This window comes from Schistocerca piceifrons, chromosome 2 (assembly GCF_021461385.2).
Source record: "Schistocerca piceifrons isolate TAMUIC-IGC-003096 chromosome 2, iqSchPice1.1, whole genome shotgun sequence".
NCBI lineage: Eukaryota > Metazoa > Arthropoda > Insecta > Orthoptera > Acrididae > Schistocerca > Schistocerca piceifrons.
This window is the reverse complement of record NC_060139.1, coordinates 344758840-344785403: the sequence shown is the minus strand read 5'-3', so window position 1 is coordinate 344785403 and position 26564 is coordinate 344758840. Positions and strand designations below refer to the sequence as shown.

General features: G+C 39.0%; 1 protein-coding gene across 3 annotated transcripts in view; it reads right to left on the bottom strand.

Moving 5' to 3' along the window:
• The window catches only part of LOC124775037 (probable multidrug resistance-associated protein lethal(2)03659), a 462866-nt gene that overhangs the window by 1422 nt on the left and 434880 nt on the right, over positions 1-26564 (bottom strand). For all 3 annotated transcript variants that reach the window (XM_047249814.1, XM_047249815.1, XM_047249813.1), the window contains exons 24-25: positions 23396-23525; positions 19903-20013 (exon numbers count right to left, since the gene is read on the bottom strand). In XM_047249814.1, coding sequence (XP_047105770.1) covers positions 19903-20013; positions 23396-23525 — 241 coding nt within the window. The remainder of the gene's footprint in view (positions 1-19902; positions 20014-23395; positions 23526-26564) is intronic.

The following is a 26564-nucleotide window of genomic DNA, read 5'->3' as shown; positions in this document are numbered from 1 at the left end:
TTGAGGTTATATGTTATGAGATTTTGATTTCTTGGTTTCTTATGGCAATTTTGTATATGAGTGGTTTGTCAGTTAACATAATGACCGTTTTTTCAAACGATATTCCCAGACCAATTTTCTGTGCTATTTCCTGTAGTGAGATAACTTGTTGTTTGGTTTCCTGAATACTGTTGGACAAGAGAGCAAGGTCATCAGCAAATCCTAGACAATTTAAACTTATGTTGTCTTTGGGTCTTCCAGTTTGGATGTTCTTTGGGTTAGTCTTGTACTATTCCCTCATTGTGTATTCTAAAGCACAGTTGAAAGGGAGGGGTGCCAAGCAATCTCCTTGTCTTAAACCTTTTTTTATGATGAATGGCTCAGAGCGTTCCCCCCTGAACTTGACTTTTGATACAGTGTTGGTTAAGGTGAGTTCTATCAATTTGATTAATATTGTATGGAACCCGAAATTTCTTAAGATTTTTAACATTGAAGGTCTGTGGATACAGTCATATGCTTTTTTAAAGGCCACAAAGGTTGTTACAAGAGGTTTATTTAGTTTCTTGTAATATGCTATGGCTAATTTTAAAGTGATGATCTGTTCTGCACAGCTGCTCCAAGGTCTGAAGCCTCCTTGGTATTCACCTAATTCTTCCTCTAACTGTTCTTTGATTCTCTTGTATAGGATTCTGGAGAAAATCTTGTATGTGCAGTCTCAGAGAAAGATACCTCTGTAATTATCTGGGTTGCTTTTATCTCCTTTTTTGTAGAGTGAGTGGATTATGGCTGTGATCCAATGTTTGGGGAGCTTTTCTGTTATCCAGATTTTTGTTAAGGCTATGTGTAAGGATGTTCAAACTATATCACTGGCATATTTCCACATTTCTACAAAAACTTGGTCTTCTCCGCATTCCTTATAATTTTTCATCTCTCTGAGTGCCATTTCCATCTCTTGGATTGTTGGAGGATTTATGAGATCAGGTGGAGTCTTGATGGGTGTTGCTAAAAGTTCCTCGGGTTCTTCACAATTCAAAAGTTTACTAACTGCTTTTGCCATAATTTTGACATTTTCCTTGTCATTATGTGCCATTTTTCCATCTTCCCTTTTCAGAATTAATGTGGGAGGCGCAAATTTTTGTAATTGTCTTCCAAACATTTTGTAAAAGTCTCTGGAATTGGTTTTGTGGTAATTTTCTTCTATTGAGTCGATTAGATCTTTCTGTGATTGTCTCTTGGTTTGCCTGATAATTTGTGTGAACTTTGTACTGATATTTTTGAGGTTGGTTGCATTTTCTTCTCTTTTGTGTGTTTGAAATTTTAATCATTCATGATGTCTTTCTTCATGAATTTTGTCACATTCTGAGTTCCACCATATATATATTAAATTAAATTAAGCACTGCGTGTATGTGGATATTCAACAAATGAGATTTTTGTTGAAGGGGTAGCAGAGGGGGGTGAAACAATGATCCAAAGGTGTACTTCTGGATGTTAGTGTCCAGATGGCACATTTTTTTTGATGATCAATACTAAGTATTGTGCCCTAGGGACATAAATAGCCTACAGTAAATCTGTGGATTATTTTGTCTAATATGCGCTCGTTTCTCTGTAGAGAAGTACCTCTCCTTCTTCTCATGGCATTACAACCCTTCATGGGTCTTAGCCTCTTCAACATGTTTTCTCCATTCTGTTCTCTCCAGTGCAGTTCACCACTGTAATCTAACTCTGAAAGATTTTATATCTTCTTCCACATCATCTATCCACCACTTCTGTGGCCTTCCTCTCTGCCTTCTTCCAGTTGGCCTCCATTCAAGAACCTTTCCAGTTATTTGTCCAGTAATCATTCTAAGGACATGTCCAGGCCTTGCTATTTTCCTGCTTTTCATTGTTATTTACAAAATCAAATGGAAATTTGTAGGAAAAGACAGATTGCTACTTACCACAAAGAAGACACATTAAGTTACAGATAGGCACAATTAAAAGACACTTACTTAAAGCTTTCAGCCACATCTGTCATCAGTAAAAGAGACACATACACACGCAATTCCTACACACAAGCAAGCATACCTCATGCACATGTGATCACCTAACTCTAGCATCTCAAGCCCAGAAAGCAGATATCATGTGGGATGCTAGCAGCAAACTTGAGAGGCCGGGGAAGGGAAAAGGATAGTAGTGTATGGCAGGGTAGAGGGACAAACACTGTTTGATGGAGTGTGCAGGGTCTAGAATGACAACACATATAGCGTCAGGAGGTTGTGTGACAGAGAGATAGGGGAAAAAAGGAACAACAAAGGAGAGGAGCAGAGAAAGACAGGCAGATGCATTGGCACACCTTCTCTCCCATCTACTTCATGTGGCCCTCCTCAACCCAGCTTCCTAGATGTTGATGTCCTCCTCTCTGATGGCTCACCAAACTCAAGCAGTACCTGCATTTTGATTGCAGTCATCTCTTTCACACAAAAATCTGTCCAGAACATCTTGATTTTCTGCCCGCAAATTCCCCTCATTGCCCTTACATACTGTTATTTTGGGTCTATATTCTTGAGTTCCTTCTTTAATTTTCTTATAAAACTTTCTGCTCCCATTCTTTGATAGTGCTCTTCCATCCCATCTGTCTTTCTCCTTATGGCTTCCCTTTTTTCTCTCCTACACACCCTTGCTGCCTCTATTCTCTTTTCATTATATAATGCTTGATTTGACCTTGTATTCCATGGTAAGCACTTCAGTCTTGCTTCCTTTTTCTGGTTCACTGCCTGTCTGCATTCATCATCATACAACACTTCATTTCTATCTCTCCTTGTTTCCCCCAGTATTTCATGCGCTATTATCAGAATGGCATTTTTTAATAGCATTCCATTCTTTGTCTATATGGTCTTCATTGTTTGTTTGTAATTCCTGCCTCAGTCTCTTCTGATACTCTAGAACGGTATACATATTTACAGTTGTTATTTATTGCATTTCTTTATTCTGGTTTAGCCGGCCGGTGTGGCCGTGCGGTTCTAAGCGTGTCAGTTTGGAACCGCGTGACCGCTACGCTCGCAGGTTCGAATCCTGCCTCAGGCATGGATGTGTGTGATGTCCTTAGGTTAGTTAGGTTTACGTAGTTCTAAGTTCTAGGGGACTGATGACCTCAGTAGTTAAGTCCCATAGTGATCAGAGCCATTTGAACCATTTTTTATTCTGGTTTTATTTCCCTTGGCAGCCGTAGCTAGTTTTTGCCTCATTTTGGTTCCTACTAGATAAGGGTCAGAATCTGTATTAGTTCCTTGAAAAGTGCACACATTTTCCAAATCAGTTGCCCACCTCTTTGATACCAATATATGGTCTATTTGGTTTGCTTCATTTGTTCCTGGTATTTGTCAGGCCCCTTTGTAGATATTTTTCCTTGAGAAAGAAGTACTGACTGCTTTTAATTTGTTCGCAGAAGCAAATGGTGCAAACCTCATACTATTATTACCAGTTTCATCATGCAGGCTTTCCTTACCAAATGCACTTCTGAAATCCTCTCCTTTGCTGAGTTTGGCATTATAGTCACTATGGACTATTTTGGAGTCATATCTAGGTATTCTATCACAAACCCTCTGTAGCTGATAACAGAAATCACCTGCTACATCTTCATCTGATTCTTCTGCTGGTGGATGTACATTCACAAAGATCATATCATGAAATTTACCTTTGATACACAGAGTACATATCCATTTGTCATGTCATGTGAAAGCAATGTCACACTTACATATATCTTTGTAGATCATAAACCCAACTCGTTGCTCCCCTTGTCTTTCGTCTTTTCCTGAATAATATAGGGAAAATTTTTTGCTTATGAATCTTACCCCATCCCTTCCACTTGATTTCCTGAAGTGCAAGAACTCCCATTCCATACCTCAGCATCTCTTCTCCAATACTATTTGTAGCTCCTATCTGTAGCAGAATATGTATGTTCCATGTTCCAAAATTTAAGCATTTGTATATGTGTGATCCTGTTCCATGGCACAATTCATCTTTGTAATGGCAGCCTAGCATTCTTTGTTAAATTATTCATGATGATAGGCTTTTTACAAGGCCCTATGCTCAACCCCCAACCTGGAGGACCAGGCTTTCATTTTGGGATTAGTTCCCCTAGAGGGATTGATGACCCAGTCTACAGAACCCCCTGTGCCATATGGTGTGAGACACACTTTGACTAGCTCCTCTGCTGGGGCCAATCCAACTTGAGTGACCCTGCCAGCAGCTATGCTATCACCAGCATAGCCCCTCCCCTCCCTCCCCCCAGCTTCTCCAAAGCTCATAATTGTCCCCACCCAACACATAAAGTGCCTTCAACAAGCCGGTATCCCCTGGTGAGGCTACAATTATCATATAAGGTTTATATTCTCAAGCATATTTAACTGTATTTAATTTTTGACAATAAATTACTATTATTCTATTGTCCTAGACACAATGTCAATCCATATTAGATGTTGCTTATCCTAAAAGAAGTAGAATTCATACCAAATGTAAATACTGAATAGATGAAACAGTTCACCTTATAGAACTCAATATTCAGGGTTGATACTACGGATAATGAATGGGTATAATATGCACAGAAGATACAAGATATCTACAATTTTCCTCAAATGAGGAATAGGTATAATACCATTACAAAACAACAACACGCAGTTCTGAAGATACAGAATAAATCTCAACTCCAGCTTGGACCTATGATGGAAGCAAACAACAGCTTCAGCATTAAAGAACACTGACTACTAAGGTAGTGCATTATGTAGACAATAATGTCACCTTTGAAGTTATATTAATGAAATTGAAGGAAAAAAGCACGTGGCATGGTGATAATATGAACAACTGTTAAGTCAATGAACAAGGAAGAGCAAAAGAGGCTGTATGTTCTGCTTTGAACAACCTTCATGCACATGTACAACTGTAACAGTAACCAAAGAAAGATTTATTTGGAAACCACAGCATTTTGCAAGGCAATATCACCAAGATGCTGATCCATAAAAGAGAAAAAAAAGCATATCCAGCATGAATATAGATAATTTGTGGTAGCATGAAAATTGAGTAGGAAATCTACTGTGCCCTCTCTAAAAATTGGGTTGTTTACATAAAAAATAATGTAATACTGCTGTTACTAGAGCTAAGTATTGTAACAGCTGGTAACAATGTTGTATGGTATTATACCAACCCTCCAAGAATACTGATGACAATCTGAATGAGGCATCAACAGTGGAAAGATAAGACTAGTCTAAGAAACATTTCAACAGGAAGATGAGAAAAATCACTCTTCAGGGTGCATAAGTGAGCAAGGAAAAAAAAAAGAAAAAGAAAAAAATACCAACTTTTCCCTGTTTCCTGGTATTCTGAAAAATGTCCGGGCTTTTCCTAGTTTTCTTCCAGATGAAAAAATTCCTGGGTCTTTCCCGGTTGTCCCGGGGCATATACACCCTGCTCTTCTGTGTAACCTTTGTATTCTTCCTTATGCTGAAGCAATTTATATGATATGGAAAGAAGCCTATAAAAATTATAGGTTATTTGAGTGCTGATATACAAGAACTACATTTCCTCCACTGATGCTTGATAAGCCTGTGAGGGCAGACGAAGGTTCCTGACATAAAACATGTTCAGCATTTGTTTAGTCACCATTCTTTGTTTGCTCCTGGGCTATGCTGCAGTTGTCAAGCTCTCAGTAATTTTATGGAAAGCTGGAAGCTGCCAGAAGAATACCATGACAGGCCAATAACCTTATATCATGATCAGTTTCACAACAGTTTTACTAATAATTATTTAGTAAATGGCAAATTTCTGTGTAAAGGGAATTATAAAACCATTTCAAACTTCTTAACTGCAAATGATGGCTACATATTGCATAATTACGTGGCACAGTGTTCTAACAAAATCTTTGTGATGTCTGGTGTTAGCTAATGGGTTAATGACCAGAAACCTAGAGCATTACAAAAATAAGGAACAAAGACTGAAGAAGAGTTTGTTAGCACACTTTATCACAGTGTTTCTAAAATCACTGGAATATTCCTTCAGCATATTGAAATAATCACTGTGAGTAAATATCAGTACAAATCAGAACTAAGAAGCAAGTAACGTCTACGAATTGATGGAGCAAACAGTGCATCAAAATACTTTTGAGCTCGCTGATAGTCACATTCATCAGGCAGCACAAAGTTAAAACAAACAAGACACAACCTGACACATTTAAATAATTGCAGTCATACTCTCCGCTATATTCAAGACACTGTTTGATAGTGTTTTATTTTAAGAGAAATAATAATGAGTTTTATGTTGTTGAAATACTTTTGAACATTACTGTATTTTTTGGGTTATCTGCAGTTGTGGACTAAATATAGCCTATCCTGTATTGCCTTCCCTTGCTGTCTTTGATCCATCTGTGTATATGTGGATTACCCATTGTATTGTTTCCTCCATTTGAGTTTGCACTGCTGTAATTGTCTCCAAGAAATCAGACTTTCCCTCTGTCATTTGGAATGAGAAGTGATCCCTGCTGATTAAATAGTCATACTGGTACACAGGCCACTGTATACTTGTAGAAATATCTTTGCATTCGCCTACCAAATCATTATATGCTGAAATGAAATCAAAAGGTTTTCTGCTCCAAGTTCCTGGAGAAGGATGGTACAGGCATAGAATCTGATGAGTTGGATGCTGTGAGTATGACAATGTCTCTACTCTTTCTTGTTCCATGAGCACCCTCCTTCTTATATGTTGTTGCATCTCTTGCACTCCACCAGGAGTGCATTTGTTGGTGTGGTTTTCAGTACTCCTAAGCATGTCTGTGTACAGCAGTACTGCAATCTGTCCAGATTCTCTAACATTTTTCAAGTTGTATGTTTGTAGTAGGTACATCCATAATTCAATCTGGATCTAATGAGAGAGCGATATAGGAGCAGCAGCACTGAAGGATACACTCCCCACCATGTTGTAGTGAGTGATCAAATAATATTAAGCATTTGCTCGTGCTGTCCAAGTAAGCTTGCTGTCCATTCCTAAGAACTGAATAAGTGCTTTAACTTTTATTATTTTATTATCCACATGTATTAAACAATTTCTTCATACATAACCATTCCTACTGAATAAGACTACCAAAGATTTCTCTGGTGCCATCATCATGCCATTTCCACGAAGCCACCGACTCAGGTTCTTTATCAATGATGTAATGTTGTTCACTGCCTCTTGTAATACTAAATGCTAAGCAAACACACACATGTCATCTGCAAACTATGTAATTCTAACTGGTTGAGTTACTGCCCTTTCCATATCATAGGTGTATACTGCATATACACTATGTGATCAGACGTATCTGGACACGTGGCTGAAAATGATTTACAAGTTCGTGGTGCCCTCCATCGGTAATGCTGGAATTCTATATGGTGTTGACCCACCGTAGGCCTTGATGATAGTTTCCACTCTTGCAGGCATGCATTCAGTCAGGTGCTGGAAGATTTCTTGAGAAATGGCAGCCCATGCTTCACAGAGTGCTGCATTGAGGAGAGGTATCGATGTTGGTTGGTGAGGCTTGGCATGAAGTCAGCGTTCCAAAACATCCCAAATGTGTACTATAGGATTCAGGTCAGGACTCTGTGCAGGCCAGTCCATTACAAGGATGTATTGTCTTGTAAGCACTCTGCCACAGGCAGTGCATTATGAACAGGTGCTCAGTCATGTTGAAAGATGCAGTCACCATCCCCAAATTGCTCTTCAACAGTGGGAAGCAAGAAGGTGCTTAAAACGTCAATGTAGGCCTGTGATGTGATAGTGCCACATAAAACAACAAGGGGTGCAAGTCCCCTCCATGAAAAATGTGACCACACCATAGCACCACTGTCTCCAAATTTTACTGTTGGCACTACACACACTGGCAGATGACGTTTACCGGGCATTCACCATACCCACTCACTATCATTGGATTGCCACATTATGTACCATGATTTGTCACTCCACACTATGTTTTTCCACTGTTCAATCGTCGAATATTTACGCTACTTACACCAAACCAGGCTTTGTTTGGCATTTACTGCCATGATGTGTAGCTTATGAGCAGCCGCTCAACCACAAAATCCAAGTTTTCTCACCTCCTGCCTAGCTGTCATAGTATTTGCAGTGGATCCTGGTGCAGTTTGCAATTTCTGTATGATGGTCTGGATAGGTGTCTGCCTATTACACATTACGACCCTCTTCAACTGTTGGCGGTATCTGTCAGTCAACAGATGAGGTCGGCCTGTACGCTTTTGTGCTGTACATGTCCCTTCACATTTACACTTCCCTTTCACATCAGAAACAGTAGACCTAGGGATGTTTAGGAATGTGGAAATCTCACATACAGACGATAACACAAGTGACATGCAATTAACTGACCACGTTCGAAGCCCGTGAGTTCTGTGGAGCACCCCATTCTGCTCTCTCACGATGTCTAATGACTACTGAGGTTGCTGATATGGAGTACCTGGCAGTAGGTGGCAGCACAATGCACATAGTGTAAAAAAAAAATGTATGTTTTTAATATATACTGTTTGTTCACTGATTAATGATTACATACCTTTTACAAACTGAGGTGAAGTTCCTAAAAGTAGAGCTTACCTAATAGTATATTTGTCTGAATATTATCATATGCTTTCGCAATATCTGAAAATAGTGCTGCTGTATATTTGCTCTCACCAAACATGGAGGAAACTAATACTGAAATGTTGTCTATGCAGCTTCTACCTCTACGGAACCTGAATTGCAATCTAGCTAGTTAGGATGAAGATTCTACCAACTATTCCAATCGCCTTTTTATTTGATTTTCCAGTGGTTTAGCAACAAATGACGACAGTGCAATCAGTCTGTAAGAAGTGGCTAATAATGGATCTTTCCCTTTTTTATGTATGGGGACTATGATTTATGTGTTCTATTCTGGGACTAATTCTTGATGCATCCAAATTCCATTACAGATTTGAAGAAGTAATTCTACAGTATTGTCAGGCATGTTTTGTACCATGGAATATGTGATGTAGTCTATTTCTGAGTCAGTGTTAAGGCTCTCTTTGATGACTGATGTCAAGTCATCAGTACTGAACTGCATAGTTAGCACATGTTGAGTTGCAGGTGTTTCCCTTTGTCTCCTGTATAACTTATTGCGAACACTTGGTGGGGCAATAAGATCACAGAATTCTTCTATCCACTCACATAATTGTATATTACAGGGGCAATATTCCTGAATTTGATCTTCTACCATGTTTGATGATTTAGTATTCTTGGTCAAACTATTACAGTATTTTATCCATCAACTCTTCTTGATGGATTTCAGTATTTTCTTGGTTCTAACTGTCATTTGTTTATAGAGCAAGAAGTTGTTCATGTTAGGTTGTTTAAAATATCCACATAACACTGCCCTTCTGTTTTGTATTGCTTTATCACAGTCTTAATTCTGTCATGGATTATCCATTTGTCTTGCTTTTGTAGATAAAAGTCATTTTGGGATGGAGTCATTTGCTGCATATGTTCTGTTTTGTAGTTGTGTGTAGGCCCTTTGTGAAAGTTGGTTTTCTCTATTGATCTTACCTCCAATTCAAGAATTTGATGATAATATACCAGTCCACTTCATTCATGTTCCAAGTCAATTTGTTGGCAATATGTACTTGGTTAATTTTCTTGCAAATGTATTCATAGTTATAGGGAAATTATCTGATCCGATGGTATCATGCAGAACCGACCATGCTGTGTTCGTCCAGGGAGAATCTAATATTATGTTCACTGCAGTTGGTCTCATCCATGGTCCTTGGTTTAATGTTACATATCCATCATTGTACATGATCATATTATAATCATCAATGCAAGACATGATGTACTCCCCTGTCTTATCATTTATTACACCCCAATGCTTTGTGGTGGTCACTGGAGCCCCACAGATTAAGAAGGGTTGTGGTATGTTTTGCAACATTGTGTGGATGTGTGGTTCACAAATTACTACAGGTCGGGGCAATATACGGATGCAATAGACAATTGGCATTTGTTAGTACTTACTTCTATTTCTATTGCTTGAAAGTCAAGGTTAGGGAGTGGCATGATAATTGGTTTATAGTTGAATTTTGTACTAATCGATACGGCTACTCCACCTTTCCTCTCAATCTGATTTTATTATTTGATATCATCAACATTTAGTAGACATGTTTGGTTTAATCCCGGTTTCACTTATAACAGCAATAGAATAGTCATTAGTATAAAGTTCGTGCATGAACACTCTCTATTAGTATAGATGGATCTGGTATTCCATAGGAGAACTTTAGCATCCTTTATTCTATTTATATGAGTAGATCGAAAATGTAGCCTGTTTCTGACATGATCTGTCTTTATTTTTTTGATATTACTGAAGCAACAGTATTGTATATATTAGCTTGACTCAAACTATCCTTGTTTAATGATGTAAGCTATGTTATTAGATTTGTTATTCTAACCACCAGTTGTTCACTTATCACTGTATTCTTATCTTTCCCTATTGATATAATTGCCTCTTGTGGTTCAGGTATACATGGTCATGGTGCATCTGGATTCTCTTTAATAGGAGATCGATGTTTGCAGAAAGAGGACATGGAGCTGGCATAGCCTTTATTTATTTTGGCCTACTGTGGTGAACAGTTTCCATGAATCTGTGCTGAATATTTTTTTCTGGTTTACTCTTACCAAGATTCTCTGCCACAGCAGCATAAGGTCTTTTGTTTACATATTCTGAATACCACTGTGGGAGGAGTAGGAAAGATACTGGGTAGGAAATTCCTCATTTCAGAGCACAACGAGAGGTAGTCGCAATCCTGGCGGAGAATGTGATTCAGTTGCTCCAGTCCTGGGTGGTACTGAGTCACAAGAAGAATGCTCCTCTGTGGCCGGTGGGTGGGACTTCAGGAGGTGGTGGGTGACAGGAGGGATAAGGCAGGGGAGATCTGTTTTTGTATAATGTGTAGAAGATAATTAACGTCTCTGAAGGCCTCAGTGAGACCTGTGAAATGTTTTGAGAGGGACTGCTTGTCACTACAGATGCAACAGCCATTGAATTTGTGGCAGTTGTCAAAGTGAAAGTATTGCTGGTGGCTGGTAGCACTGATATGCACAGAGGTATTGATGTAGCTGTCTAGGTCAACATCAAGGAAGGTGGCTTGTTGGGTTAAGGATGACCATTTGAAGTGACTGGAAAAGAAGATGTTGAGATTTTGGAGGAATCTGGACAGGGTGTCCTCTCCCTCAATCCAAATTGCAAAAGTGTCATCAATGAATCTGAACCAGGTGAGGATTTTGGGATTCTGGGTGGTTAGAAAGGACTCCTCTAGAAGGTCCACGAATAGGTTGGCACAGGATGGTGCCACGCAGGTGCCCATAGTCATGCCCCAAATTTGTTAGTAGGTGATGCATTCAAAGGAGAAGTAATTGTGGGTGATGTTATAGTTGATCATGGTGACCAGGAATGAGATTGTAAGTTTGGAATCCATCAGGTGTTGGGAAAGGTAGTGTACAATAGTGGCAAGGGCATTGGCATTAGGAATGTTGGTGTAAAGGGAGTTGGCATCAATAGTGACAAGCAGGGCACCATTTGGTTAAGGAACAGGAACTGTGGAGAGGTGCAGGAAGAAAAGATTGGTATCTTTTATATAGAAAAGTAGGTTGTGGATAATAGGCTGAAGGTGTTGGTCTATGACAGCAGTTTTTCTCTCAGTGGGGACACAGTAACTGACCACAATGCAGTAACTGGCCACAATGGGGTGCCTTGGTTGGTTGGATATATGGACTCAAGAAAGTATGTAGAAGATAGGAGTGTGGGGAGTGGTACGGGGTGAAGAGAAAGATGGAATCCAGAGAAAGGTCCTGTGATGAGCCTAATGATTTGAAGAGAGACTGGAGATCCTGCTGGATTTCTGGAATGGGGTCACTCTGGCAGGTTTGGAGGTGCATGACTCTGACAGCTGGTGGAGTCCTTCTACCAATTAATACTTGCGGTTGAAAACAACAGTGATGGAGCCTTTGTCAGCATGTAAGATTATAAAGTCGAGATCAGTTTTTAGGTGGTGGATTGTGGTTCTTTCTGTGAATTTAAGGTTAGCTTGCATGTTGAGGGATTTGGGGAATGATGGCCAGGCTAGGTTTGAGGTTAAGAAGCTCTGGGAAATTAACAGGGGATGATTTGGGGGCAGTGGGGATGGATCATGGTTTGATGGAGAAGTGAACTGAATCTGGTGGGGTTCAACATTGGTCTTTGATTGAGTCTGATTGGTAGGGTTGGTGGCAAAAGTGTTCCCACTGTAGGGACCGGGAGAAAGAGAGAAAGTCTTTTACAAGTCTTGCATGTCTGAATTTCAGAGTGAAGCAAAAAATGAGGCCTTTGGAAAGGACTGATACTTCTGTGGCACTAAGGCTTTTGGAGAAAAGAGTTGTGGCTGTGCTGTGGTTCTGTTTTCTGTATGGTAGTGGGACGGAGTTTTTGAGGGAGCAGTAAATGTAGTAGTTCTGCAAGGCAGGGTTTGTCAGCTATTAAGGAATGTGGGGAAGATTTGAGTGTTGGTGTAAAGGTGGTGGATAGTGGTAGTCCAAGGCAGAATTAGAAAGTAAACCAGTTGAAGATTGTTTAGAGATGGCGCTGTGTAAGCTGCTTTAGTTTGTGGAGGGCAATAGTTTCAATGTGTAATATGAGATCCAGGAATTTGGGACTGCATAGCAGGAAAATATTTTGATGTAGAGGAGGTATGGTTTTGCAGGACTATGTTGTTGAGGGTTAAGGACTGCAGATTCTGAAGAGATTGAGGTCATTGTGAAAGGCGGGGTTGCAGTGAGAGATGGGTAATTTGATGTAATTTGATGGTAAGGCCATTTGGCGGGGGGGGGGGGGGGGATTCCATGAGCCAAGCAACAATGCAGGGACAGGATATGTGGGACTGGGTTCTGGCTAGGGATAAGGAAAATTTTCTGTGTTGATGCAGATGGAAGGAATAAGGATATATAATGAAGGATAAAAATGCATAAAAATAGGTAAATAATGTAAAAATACACCCAAAAAATTAGCCATATACATTGAAACACATGGGAAAAACAAGAAAAGGATGAAATATGAGTGAGTATGCTAACAGTGAAAGGGGAAAAACAACTGAAATTGACGTGAAAACACTATGAGATCAAAGAAAAGTAAATACAAAGATTGTAATGTGGGTTGCAGTCTGTGGGTGGATAAGTGTGAAGGAGGAGGATGGCACATGTGACTAGATTAGGTGAAGTTAGTATGTGCGAACTGGAATATAGAGGAGAAGGAGTGCAGGGAGGGGTGAGATACATGTCCTTATGGTGTAGGAGGGTATGGAAAATAACATGTGAGAATACACAAGAGTGATGCAGGAAGAGTGATTAATTTGAAGGTCTATGGTTAATGATATCAGCAAGAGTAATGTGGGACATGAGATGCTGCACCAACAATCAGCACGGTCCAGTAGCTGTCCTGGATTTTCTGCCATTAGATTTTGCCTGACGGCTTTTCTTCCATCCTGTAACTCAGTGCTGTTTTCCTTTATTAGCATTTTCTATTACATTGCTATAACCAAAGTCTGTCTTTATTTCCCTTCTTTCCTGTGTTTTGTTTGTTGACTTCAAAACCAGCTGTACTCTCTACTTATGGGCCATTTTGTATCAGCCATCTCGGCTGTGCACAACAGATGGCTACTGGACTGAGTTGTTTGTTGATGCAGCATCCCATGTCCCACATTACTCTTGCTGATATCATTAATCGCAGACTTTCAAACTGATCACTCTTCCTGCGTCACTCTCACATAAGTTGATGTGTTATTTTCCATATCTTCCTGTGTCCTAAGAACTTGTATCTTACCCTACCAACCCCTCTCCAAACTGCACTCCTCCTCTCTATTCCAGTTTGCGCATACTAACTTCACCTAATCTAGTAACATCTGCCATCCCTCTTCTTTACACTTATCCACCCACAGACCTACAAACCACATTATAATCTTTTTATTTATTTTTCTTCCATCTCATAGAGTTTTCATGTCAATTTTAGTTGTTTTTCACCTCTCACTATCAGCTTACTTCCTCATATTTAATCTTGTTCCCCCACATTTCATCTGTTTTACCCTTTTCGTGATGTTTACAAAGTTTTTCAGATGTATGTTTACATTATTTAGCTATTTTTATGCAATTTTATCCTTCATCATATATCCTTGCTCCTTCCATCTTCACCAATACAGAAAAGTTTCCTTATCTCTAGCCAGAACCCAGTCCCACATACTATCCCTGCATTGTTGCTTGGTTCAAGGAATCGTCCCCAAATGGGCTTACCATCAAATGAACCATCTCTCGCTGCAACCCGACCTTCCAAAATGGCCTCAATCTGTTCAGAATCTGTCAGTCCTTAAACCTCAACAACATAGTCCTGTAAAACTATACCTCCTCTACATCCAAAATATTTTCCTGCTATGCAGTCCCAAATTTGTGGATCCCATGTTACACATTGAAACTCTTGCCCTCCATGAACTAGAGCAGCTTACACAGTGCCATCTCTAAAAAATCTTCAACCTGTTTACTTTATAATTCCACCTTGGACTACCATTATCCTAGCTGACAAACAGTGCCTTGCAGAACTACTGTATTTACCACTCCTTCAAAAACCCTGTCCCACTACCATACAGAAGTCAGAACATAAACAGACCCAAAACACAGGTACAACTCTTTCCTCCAAAACCCTTAGCCCCAGAGCAGTATCAGTCCTTTCCAAAGGCCTCATTTTTTTGCCTCACTCCCAGATTCAGTCATAAAAGACTTGTAAAAGACTTTCTCTCTTTCTCCCAGTCCCTACAGAGGAAACACTTTTTTGCCACCAACCCTACCAATCAGACTCAATCAAAGACCAATGTTGAACCCCACCTGATTCATTTCACTCCTCCATCCAACCGTGATCCGCACCCACTGACCCCAAATCACCCCATGTTAACTTTCCAGAATTTCTCAACCTCGAGCTTTGCCTCACCATCATTCCCAAAATCCCTCTACAAGCAAGCTAAACTTAAATCCACAGAAAGAACCACACTCTACCAACTAAAAACCGATCCCAACTTTATAATCTTACATGCTGACAAGTGCTCCATCACAGTTGTTTTCAAATGCAAGGATTGATTGGCGGAAGGACTCTGCCAGCTTTCAGATTCATCCACCTACAAACCCTGCTACAGTGGTCCCATACCAGAAATCCAGCAAGATCTCCACTCTCTCCTCAAATCATTAGGCTCATCACAGAACCTTTCCTTGGATTCCATCTTTCTCCTCACCTCTAGCACTTCCCACACTCCTACCTTCTACATGCTTCCTAAAGTCCATAAACCCAACCACACAAAGTGTCCCATTGTGGTCAGTTACCGTGTCCCCACTGAGAGAAAAATTTGCTCTCATAGACCAACACCTTCAGCCTGTTACCCATAACCTACTCTTCTGTATAAAAGATACCAATCTTTTCGTCCTTTGGTTTTCCACAGCTCCTGTTCCTTAACCAAATGGTATGACTTCAGGCCATTGTTGGTAGCAACTGTGTAAACGTTGACAACACAGTAGTATGTCATGGGCAACCTGTGTCCTCATGTATTAATACTTCAAGCGGTATATTGTAGAGCCATTCCTGAACAGTACAATGCCTGCCCACTTGTGGCACATATATCTATTAATTGGTTGTGTGGTATAGATGTATTTCCATGGACAGTAGGTTCCTCATATCTGTTCTCAATAGAACATGTGTGAGATCAGCTCGGATGTCAACTCCGTCCCAGTGCCAGTATCCAGGACATGAAGGACCGGTTATAATACTTTTGGACCAGGTCGCCTCATGAGAGGGTACAATGGCTTTATGATACTCTCCCCAACAGAATCATTGCTTGCAACCTAGCTAGAGAGGGTGCAACATCATATTGATAAGTGGGCTCATACTGTTCTTGTAAATTTAACTCTTTCTAGTAGAGACTACTTTTATTTATTTATTTCTGGACTTGTGTCAGGGCATGCTCATATCAGTGGCACCAGGATTGCAGAAAACAAAATATCTGTCAAAATACATTTATTTCTGTTATATAGTGTTTTGTGTTACTTGATGTGATTACTACTTTTTCATGTAATTAACTAAAAACTTAAACTTAAAATGGAAAAGAAATACATCTGGAAAACATGCATGACACAAATCTTACAGTATGTGTAATTAAAGAGTAACTTTTACTACATACATTCCTTTGTCTTTAAGGTGCCAAGATGTTTTACTTTGACATTTCAGTAGCACACCATGGTTTTATGTCAACTGGCAATATTACAATTATTGAGAAGTCAATCATAAACAAACACTTCATATTGATAAGTATGAAGCCCCTAAGTCTGGCTTTAGGGCCCGGAAAGAGCGGCCATGTGTATGTGAACTGTTTTTGTTATGTGAATGTGTGTGAATTTAGTGTCTGCACCTGAAAAAGGACTTTGTCCTATAGCTGAATAATATTTAATGGTCTCTTTCATTTAGCCTATCTGCCACTCAATGAATCATATGTGATGAGTGGCAGTCTATCCATTTCATATCGTTGTTACTCCATCCTAAACTTTTTGTTGCCTGCTTTTGTGTACTCTAATTTGTTTCATGTCATCATTACCTATTACCACAATGAAATAATTATTCAAGTTGGTCACAGTCTTGCTTCACTTTAAAAAGCAAAAACCAAACAGAAAACATCAGTAGCTTCAATAATAATGTAACTTTAGAAGTGTGGAATATATACTCCAGTGGTTATACAAGTTGTCTGCATACAATATGAAGTGTGCTAGATATTGTGGTCATACAACTGAAAAGATAAATCATTAATTATGCCCATACTGTACTGTACAGACAATGCTTGCTATGTGTCAAAATAATTAACTCATTAAGTATGAGTTGTGATTTACATTATTGTTCATTAGTACATGAATGTAATAAACATTTTTGCCTTTGATTGTTTGAGGAGGACCTTGAACTATATCAGTTTACTAAGTCTCTTTGTGTTGCAAACAATAGGATTTTGTTTGCAATGAAGTGGCTTTATACAACAACATAGAAATGAAGATTATTCCACTTTTAATTCTGAAAATGAATTGCAGAGATATAATTTATCTGCAGTGTTTAAGAAATTGAGACTATTAGTAACAATACCCAAAGCATTTTGAGACTTATTGTAATGTGTGAGTGTGGAATGCACAGTGAATTATATTTTAAGGTTTCTTTGTTTTACTCATTACATAAATATTCACATTTTCTTACATTTTATAGTTTTTTAACATATAGATGTGCTAATACACACACACACACACACACACACACACACACACACACACACACACAGTTTATCCAATACACACACACACACACACACACTGTTTATCCAATAATTAGTATTCTGTTTTCTTTTGTGTACATTTATGTATTATTTAAATGTTTTCAATTATGTTAGCATTACACCCTCAAAGATGACACATACTCTCTGTTTCCACATAACTCTCCACAAGTAACATGTGTCTTTGGTTAGTAACTGAGTAATAGGATTCCAACAGTTAACACAAATAAAGTAGGACCAAAACTGTGCATAATCAGAACAAATAGTGGTACAATAAATATGGATAATGGCCCATTCAGGGAGCGAGGAGTTCTCCCAATGGTGTGAAGTTACACAATCGGGAATTGCAGGGTGCGGAGGATCTCCTGAACATGAGTATGGAGATTCAGCAAATGACAATCTCAGCAGAAAAACACACTGGAGCAGAAGGAAGAATTAAAAGAGGAGAGATGAGTGGTCACCATTGAAGAACACTAGCAATGAGTAACAAAAGAGGTAATGAATTCAAAAACTCTCAACACAGCTATGTTTGACAATTTAAATTTAAATGAAGGATCAAGTCCCTGCAGGGGGACTTGGAGGATGGCACTGTTTGATAACTCATTTAGCACACAACTTACACAAGAAAAGAGTAATATATGAAGGGAAAATCCTTTGCTAACAAATGTACAGCTAATATGAGATAAAAACAAAGATAATAGTATCACAGTGATGCAGTAGGCCCGTTTTATGTATTTTTTGATGGAGTTAATAATGCTACTGAAATGTCAAAGAAAAACATGTTGGCACCTTAAAGGAATGTATGTAATAAAAGTTACTCTTTAATTACACATACTGTAAGATTTGTGTTATGCATGTTTATAAGACATATTTCTTTTCCATTTTAAGTTTAAGTTTTTTAGTTAATTACATGAAAAACTAGCAGTCACATTAAGTAACACAAAACACTATATAACTGAGATAAATGTATTTTGAAAGATATTTTGTTTTCTGCAATCCAGATGCCACTGATATGGGCATGCCCTGATACTAGTCCAGCAATAAATAAATAAAAGTAGTCTCCACTAGAAAGCTTACACACACACACACACCCACCCACACACACACACACACACACACACACACACACACAGGCCTGGCAAAAAGAGTGAAGCACCCAGAAGGGGAGGAGGAACCGAAATAAAACTTAAGGGGATGAGAGGGTATTGCAATGGTTACAAAACTGAGTTAAATTTAGAAAGAACAGTATGAGCCCACTTATCAATATGATGTTGCACCCTCTCTAGTTAGGATGCATGCAATGATTCTGTTGGGGAAAGTATCATAACGCCATTGTACCCTCTCATGAGGCAACCTGGTCCAAAAGTATTATAACCGGTTCTTCATATCCTGGATACTGGCACTGGGATGGAGTTGACCTCCAAGCTGATCTCACACATGCTCTATTGAGAACAGATATGAGGCACCTACTGTCCATGGAAATACTTCTATACCACACAACCAATTAATAGATATATGTGCCACGAGTGGACAGGCATTTTGCTGTTCAGGAATGGCTCTACGATATGCCGCTCGAAGTATGGGGAAACAGGTTGCCCATGACATACTACTGTGTTGTCAAAGTTTCCACAGTTGCTACCAACCATGACCTGAAGTCATACCTGATGTTTTCCCACAACATAATGCCAGGAGTAACTCCATGGTGACTCTCCAATCACTGGAAACTGGGACCGCACCCCTGGTCACTGCCACACTTGCTGACAACACTCATCTGTAACAGTGGGGAACTGTAAATCATTGCTGAACACATGAAACACCATCCATCAGCAGTCCATGCTTCCTAGTCATGGCACCACTCCAATGCAGCCATTTCTGTTGTGTTAACAGCTGCCTAAGCATGGAACAATAATTCTATAGTTCAGCTGATGCTAGTCCCCAACCAATGTTGTCATATGACTCAGTATGCAAGGAGTCCATTACTTGTTCTCAGATAGCAGTCACCAGTGAAGAGGTTACAACGTGCTTGGTGCACAGTACAATGATCCTTCCCTTGTGGCGGTCAGATGTGGTCAGCCAGAAACTTGACAATGAGTATGCCTGCCCTCGTATTTCTATACAGTCCAACATCAGGTCACTGCCACACATGAATCATCTACAAATCTGGATACTACATGATTCAACTAGCTTGCCAAAAGGACACCCACAATAAGGCTCCTTTCAAATTCTGTCAGATTCCGATAACACTGTCTCATATGAGTGTTTGGCATCACTGTGTCGTTCATAGTGATCATTCAGTATCTGATACTGATGGTTCATGTCCCTTATATACCCTACCAGTCATGTAACAACATTAAACATGAACAGCTACAATGGACTCTGGTAGCCTTCCTATCTGTCAAAGAGAATTTCAGCTTTAATCATTTACCTGTCCACTGATGACATGTACACGTACAAAGTTACACAGACATCCAACCCTGTCTTACAGGTGCTTCACCTTTTTGTCAGGCAGTGTATATGTGTAAGATATATTTCCAGTTTTGAATAACTTACTTCTTCTGCTATGTTCTTCAACTCTTCTGATACCAGCTTTCCTGCTTGTTCAACCATACTGTGGAATATACTGTTCTTGTCACTGAGCAGAATGTGCGGATGGTCAAATTCCTGAAATTAAATCCACAAGTATGCACTAATGAAAGAAACAGTGTAAAAAAATGAGAATACCTCTTGCTTGACTCATGCTTTATAACAGTGCAAAATACAAGAGGGAATAACAACAAAATGACAATTAAATTATGAGAAAAGGAGAAAATTCACTGCATAACAGAAGCATTGATTTTGTCAACAGGAACACATAGGAGAAAAAAAACTTGCTAGTCTTTGGAATAAATCCATTGTCATGCTAGAGTACTGATATAAACAAAATATGTACACATAGACCTTTGCCCCTACATCATACCAGGATTGTGTGATGATAGGGGGACTAGGTTGAGGTGGGTTTTGAGGGAGGAGAGAAAAGATGCAGAAAGAGAGGCTGGGATGGATAGCTAGTGGCTCAGAGGAAGACAGCAGGTTTGCTAGCTACGAATGTAGAAGGGAGGGATGACAGTGGTGCAAGTTAGGCATGTGATGCATGGGTACTACAGCCAGTGGGCTACAGCACACAACAAGGGTGACATGGAGATGCAGACTGGGATGGAGTGGCAGGACAGCCACTGAAATCAAGCATGTTGTGCACAGCTGAATGTTATGCCACTGGATGGTCAACTTTGTTCTTGGTCATAGTTTGGCAGTGGCCATTCACGCTTATGGACAGCTGGTTGGTTGTGATGCCCACATAAAAGTTGTGCAGTGATTGCTGCAGAATTAGTAATGACATGGCTGCTTTCACTTGTGTCCCTGCCTCAAGATAAGCCAGTAACAGGACTGGAGTTGGGAGTGCTGGGTGGATGGATTGGGCAGGTCTTGCATCTCAGTTTTCCACAGGGTTATGATCCCAGTGTTAAGTGTTAGGAGTGGAGTGGACCAGGATGTTGGAGAGTTTGGGTGGGTGACAGAATACCACTATGATAGGGGTGGGAAGGGGCTTGGGTAGGATATCCCTCATTTCCAGGAATGATGATACATAATAAAAGTCCTGGCAAAGAACGGTGTTCATTTGTTCCAGTCCAGGCTATTATTGGATCATGAAGGGATTGCTCCTTTGTAGCTGATATCTGATTCTTGCGGGTGGTGGGACGATTAGGGATGTGCAAGGATATGGCATGGAAAATCTGTTTGTGGACAAGGTTTTTGAGGTAGGGGGTAGGGATAGGGATGTAGTATTGTCTGTGAAGGCCCTCATAAAGGTTTTGGCGTAATGGACAAGGGAGTTTTCGGTACTACAGATGTGTCCTCCATGAGTGGACAGGCTGTATGGGAATGATTCTTTCATGTGGAAGTGGGTTTCATATGGCACAGGTGTGGATGGAACCATCAGATAGGTGAATGTGAAGTCAAGCAATGTGGCACAATGCTTTGGGAGGACCAGGTGAAGTGGATGGAAGAGATGTTGAGGTTGCAAAAGAATGAGGATAGGGTATCTTAGCCCTCAGTCCAGGCCATGGAGATATCATTAGTGAATCTGAACCAGATAAGGGGTTCGGGTTTTTGGGCGGCTTGGAAGGTTTCCTCTAGATGGCCCATAGAAAGGCTAGCATAGAAGGATGCCATGCAGATCCGTGAATTTGTTTATATACCTCCACCTCAAAGGAGAAGTAGTTGTGTGTCAGGTGTAGCTGGTAAGTGGCACAAGGAATGGGGTAGTGGGTTTGGAGTCTGAAGGAAATCAGGAGATGTAGTGTTCAATAGCAGTAAGGCCATTGGCAGAGGGGATGCTTATGTATAAGAAGATGGTATCAACAGTGATGAATTGGGATAGAGAAGCTGGTTTGTTGGGTGTCTGGCATGCCATTGGTGTGAAGAGGGAGATGAACTCAGGAGAGAGATCCTGGGATGGGCTCCTGCATTTCGGTAGGGATTGGACGTTATGGTGGACATCTGGGATGGGATCGCTGGCAGAGCTTGTGTTGGAGGAGTCAGGCAGTTGGTAAAAGCCTTCTGTCAAGTAATCACTGTGATTCATAATGACAGTGGTGGCACTTATGTCTGCAAGTCCTAAAATTCCAATGTCTCCTTTGAGGATAAAGTATGTAAACAAATCTGTGGCACAGCCATGGGTACTTTCATGACATCCGCCTGTGTCAAATTTTTTATGGGCCATCTAGAGAAAATCTCACTAGCCTCTTGTAAACCTAAATCCCTTGTCTGGTTCAGAATCATTGATGATTTCTTCATGAACTGGATTCAGGTCCAAGACCCCACCTAATTTGTGGAAGGAAGAAGAAGAAATGAAAAAGAACAAGAGTGTAAATATGTTCCTGTTTCTACCTTCACATGTGATGAAAAATTAACTATTTTACATACATTGGATGACATTTATGTAATGTAAATTGTCTACAAATGACTATGTAAATAAGAATCATTATTGTATTTAAAAACAAAGATGATGTGACTTACCATACGAAAGCGCTGGCAGGTCGATAGAAACACAAACAGACACATACATACACACAAAATTCAAGCTTTCGCAACAAACTGTTGCCTCATCAGGAAAGAGGGAAGGAGAGGGAAAGACGAAAGGAAGTGGGTTATAAGGGAGAGGGTAAGGAGTCATTCCAATCCCGGGAGCGGAAAGACTTACCTTAGGGGGAAAAAAGGACGGGTATACACTCGCACACACACACATATCCATCCACAGGTCTGTATATGTGTGGATGGATATGTGTGTGTGTGTGCGAGTGTATACCCGTCCTTTTTTCCCCCTAAGGTAAGTCTTTCTGCTCCCGGGATTGGAATGACTCCTTACCCTCTCCCTTAAAACCCACTTCCTTTCATCTTTCCCTCTCCTTCCCTCTTTCCTGATGAGGCAACAGTTTGTTGCGAAAGCTTGAATTTTGTGTGTATGTATGTCTGTCTGTGTTTCTATCGACCTGCCAGTGCTTTCGTATGGTAAGTCACATCATCTTTGTCTTTAAATATATTTTTCCTGCGTGGAATGTTTCCCTCTATTATATAGAATCATAATTGTATTAGAGATAAAATAATAACAACCACTTACTCTTTTGTGTTAAACTTTTCCATAAGTATTTATAGTAAAATTTCTGTCAAAGTATGCTGAGCAATTCAGTAACTAATGTACATAAATTTATTATGCTTGCTTTCCTAAATGAAAATTTGATGTGTTTGGATCTACACAATAAATCATATTTTTTTATAGTCCATGCATTACCTTCATCTTTTGGTATGTCAAAGTTGCTTTTTTTCATTATTTTGTTGAAGCACTATGACCTGAAGGTTTATCTAAAACCTAGAACAGGGCCCCAACTTGAGCTATGTCTGATATCTTATTAGCATGTAATCTTCTACTTGTAAATCTCAAAAGACATGGATTACCTTTACGTATTTCTAAAATAATATTGTTTTCTGATTGAAAATGCAACCTTACCTTCAGATTACCATTGTCCATAACTAGAACCTTATCACTGTCAATAATTGTGTGCAGTCGATGAGCAATGGTAAGTACTGTGCAATCAGTAAACCTCTCATGGACTGTTTGCTGTATAAGTGAGTCAGTCCTGAAATTACAGTCATCATTCAGTGGAAATAAGATTTCCAAATGTCGTCATCTAGCAAAGCTGCATAATTATTACATTATAATTTGCAGATAAACTATCCTTTGAAATAAGCATTGATGCCATTGATCACATACATGTTACTTTGTGACTTTTGTACATTTGCAAATAATAGTGTATCATTATCAGTGTGTGTGTGTGTGTGTGTGTGTGTGTGTGTGTGTGTGTGTGTGTGTGAGAGAGAGAGAGAGAGAGAGAGAGAGAGAGAGAGAGAGAGAGAGAGAGAAAGATTTTATTTTATTTATCCATCTGTAGACAATAAATATTGTATGGATATTGTCCAAGTGTAATGTAAATTTAAGGGAAACCATTCCAAGGAAATGGAACACAGAAATATACAAATAAAACAGTACAGGTAAAAATATATAAGGTCATACAATACATAGTAGCACAGAATAATACAAGATCATACAATACATAGTACCACAGAATAATAAAAAAATTGTAGAATACATAGTAGAACAATTTTATATAAATGTATACTTGTGGTGTTATAATTGCATCTTTTTTTCACAGGGCTTTACTTTTGTCCTCCGTAGACAGCACATCCTATATACATTACAGTCATTAAGTAGAGATTTTACATCACACAAGAGCCATCCATTAATATGTTAATGTAATAAAAAGGAGGGGTGAAAGACAATATTTTTAGTTTTGCCTTATCATAAAATGTTTATTGTCCTACATAGTCATTTACCAAGTAGAAACATTGTTCAAGTAGGATTTTTTTAAATTCTGCTTTAAATATGTTTTCATCTTCTAACTCTATGATGTTGACTGGCAGTCTGTTGTAAAGTTTTGTACTGTAGCGACTGACATACCTTTCAGGCTTTGTTCTTCTTGTTCATTGTATAGAGTGCTGTGCTACTTAGGGTATTGTAGCTATGGAAGTCTACATTTGTTTCAAAATCTGCAAGGTGGATCCTGACATATAAAACACATTTGTATATATATAATGAACGTACTGTTAGTATTTTAAGGTTTTTGAATGTGGGTTTGCAGTGAGCCTGTTTGGATGACTGTGTGTTATTATTCATATAGCCCTCTTCTGTATCAATAAAATTTGTTTTAAGCAGCAAATGCTGGCATGTAAAAATACTATTCTGCATATTACAAGAGATAAAAAATAGCTGTAATATGCCATCCTCACACCCTCTGAGGTACAAACATTTGTAATAATTCTACGAGCACAACAGGCTGAATTTAGTTTCTGTGAAAGTTTCATTACATAGTCATTAAATTTTAAGTTTTCATTAACATGAATCCTCAGCAATTTTCCAGATGTCACTCTGTCTATTGCTTTGTCACCCAACAACAGATCAAGATTTATATTTTGGCTTATTTTTCTGAACTGCATGTAATTTGTTTTACTTGAATTTGGTGTCAACCTGTTTGTGTTGAACCAAGAATGGCCGTTCTTTAGGACTTGATCACTATGTTTTGGAGAAATGCTTTGGTGCACATATTATCATGCTAGTATCATCAGCAAATAGTATGGCATTTGCTGCACCACCTGATGTGTGGATGTCATTTATATAGGCAAGAAACAATATGGGACCCAGAATAATGCCTAGTGTTACTCTTATTTCTGATACTAAATTTATTTTGTGGTTGGAGCAAGCTGACATCAGTTCTACAATCTGTGTTCTGTTTTGTAGCCATGATTCAAACCAGTTTTTGCCCATTCCTTGAATACGTAATACATCCAGTTTTTCTAAAAGGATGCCATGATTGGCGGTATCAAATGTTTTGGGGAGATCTAACTGTACTCCTACAACACTGCTATCTTTTTCTGGATTTTTGATTATTTGTTTTGTGTAGCACATTACAATTGTTTCTGTATTTTTACCTGTCTGGAAGCCTTGTTGATTACTATGTTCAAAACTCTTTAGCGTTTTATTGTCATTTGGATATTTGTTGATTCTGTGCTTCATCAATTTTTCTAGCATTTTGGAAAATGCTGGAGGGAGTGATATTGGCTGATAGTTTTTAAATTTATACTTGTTGCTTTTTTTTAAATAATGGCTTCACTTTTGAGATTTTCAGTCTTTCTAGAAACACTCCTATGGTAAATTGGCAACGTGTGCCAAGACCCTTGCAATCTCTGGGGCTGTCATTGTTATGACAGACAATGCCACCTCATCTACGCTGCAGAGATTTTAGGTTTCAAGCTTTTTATCACTTTTAACACTTCATGTTGATGTGTTGGCTCCACCCTCATGCCAGAAGCAGCTTTTGTAATTTCTGGTTTTTCTTGTTTTGTAAATTTAGAACTTAATGAAGTTGTTGCATTTATGAAATAATTGTTTATATAATTTGGCAAATCTAGTTTTTTAATACTGACATTTTCTGCATTTTTGAGAATGACATCCTGGTATTTGCATCTCTTCCCAGTTTCAGCTTTCACAATACCCTATATAGCTTTTGATTTCTGTCGCAAACCAGAATCCAGCATTATGCTACTACCAGTAATGATGTAACTTCCCGGATCCTCCCGAAACCATCTGAAGATGAACCTGAAAAGGTTCGAAAACTGGTTCATGGAATAAAGCATTATTATTCAAAAAAGTGACTGGTTGCAGTTGTGTATAACTTATTTACATTCAATATACAGTCACGGTTCTAAAATATCCATAATGGATAAGCATAATTCTTTCAGATTGTCTTATTAAGCTTCCATTAGTCTTATTAAGCTACCATTATTTGTAAATTTTAACTTGGCAATTACTTTTTGGTATACATTCTCCCAATTCCTAACATATTCTATGAACTATGGGTCTGTAGATGGAAATTGATCTCATTCTTAATTCCCCAAAAAATCCCTATGTAGTGTTCATGACTCATAAAATTACATTGTCTCAAAGAATAAAATATGGTTGATAAACTCAAATTATTTGTCAACAAAGGGACAATTCAAGCTATATTTTCAGTTAAAATTTGCCTGCATATATGAGGGATGACTGAATAGTTCTCAGCCCACCC